At 25.9% G+C, this 1,039-nt stretch overlaps 1 protein-coding gene across 1 annotated transcript in view; it reads right to left on the bottom strand.

The window, feature by feature from the left end:
- Nucleotides 1-449, bottom strand: part of LOC119585906 (achaete-scute complex protein T4-like) — a 28,421-nt gene extending 27,972 nt beyond the window's left edge. Inside the window, exon 1 of the mRNA XM_037934628.1 lies at nt 444-449. Coding sequence (XP_037790556.1) covers nt 444-449 — 6 coding nt within the window. The remainder of the gene's footprint in view (nt 1-443) is intronic.
- Between the last annotated feature and the right edge of the window lie 590 nt (nt 450-1,039).

Raw genomic sequence — 1,039 nt, 5'->3', positions numbered from 1 at the left:
ATTTTTTTTCCTATAAATATCCCCCCCAAACCCCCACATTATATAAAAAAAAAAAAGTAAATTAAAAAAAATATATAAATAAAATCAAAATAAATAATATAACAAAAAAAGAAAAAAAATAATTTTAAAAATAAAATTTTTTTTATAAAATATAAATAATTAATATTAATTTAAATTTTATTCTGTTAAATATATATTTATATATTTTTTTATATATATATAAGTTTTATATAATATTTTTTCTATATATATATATTAAAAATAATTATATATTATATTTTATATATTCCCCCTTTTTTTTTTATGGAAGTTGGGATTTTTTGCCCGAAGAGTAGGCTTTAGGGGGTCTCTGGCTGCGTTTTGTTCTCTGTTTTCATGCGCCTTTTTTTTGGTCCCATTTTCCCACTTTTGAGATGTAAAAATACACACAAAAAATCCATCACCTTCATGTTATGATTGATAAAAAATTTAACAAATTTTAATCTTGCTTAAATGGTATGCAGTGACGTGAATTTGTCTCATACGTGTTTATGATTCCATCATACATTTGATTTGTCTGATTTTATCATTTGGTTTATTTAGATAGTGTATTTTGATGATTTCATGATAACAACGGAGCTATGAATCAAAATTAATTGTATGTTTATGAAAATTAATACTCCGGAAAGTTGAGAAAAGAAAATTACTGGAAATAATGTTATTTTGAGTTAAATTCTATCAAATAAGGTAGGTATAATATAATGAAGAATCAAAATGAATAAAAAATATTCTGCTACTATTTAATTATCATTCCGTAATGAAGAAATATAATAGAACTATAATAGAACATAATAGATACATTTCATACAAATATTTCGCTGAGAAAGAGATCGCATGGGCGTCGATCACCTTCACGGAGCCCGACACGTATCACGGCGACTTTGAATCAGACGTGGTCAATGTTGAGAATGCCTCTTACAATGCAAGGAGACATTACCTAGCACGAAATAGTACCATTATGGGAAGTCAAATGAATTTTTCCCAGAAGACATAGACATGC

This window comes from Penaeus monodon, chromosome 20, assembly GCF_015228065.2.
Source record: "Penaeus monodon isolate SGIC_2016 chromosome 20, NSTDA_Pmon_1, whole genome shotgun sequence".
Classification (NCBI taxonomy): domain Eukaryota; kingdom Metazoa; phylum Arthropoda; class Malacostraca; order Decapoda; family Penaeidae; genus Penaeus; species Penaeus monodon.
Note: the sequence above shows the minus strand (reverse complement) of the source record. Positions and strands in the feature narration are given on the sequence as shown.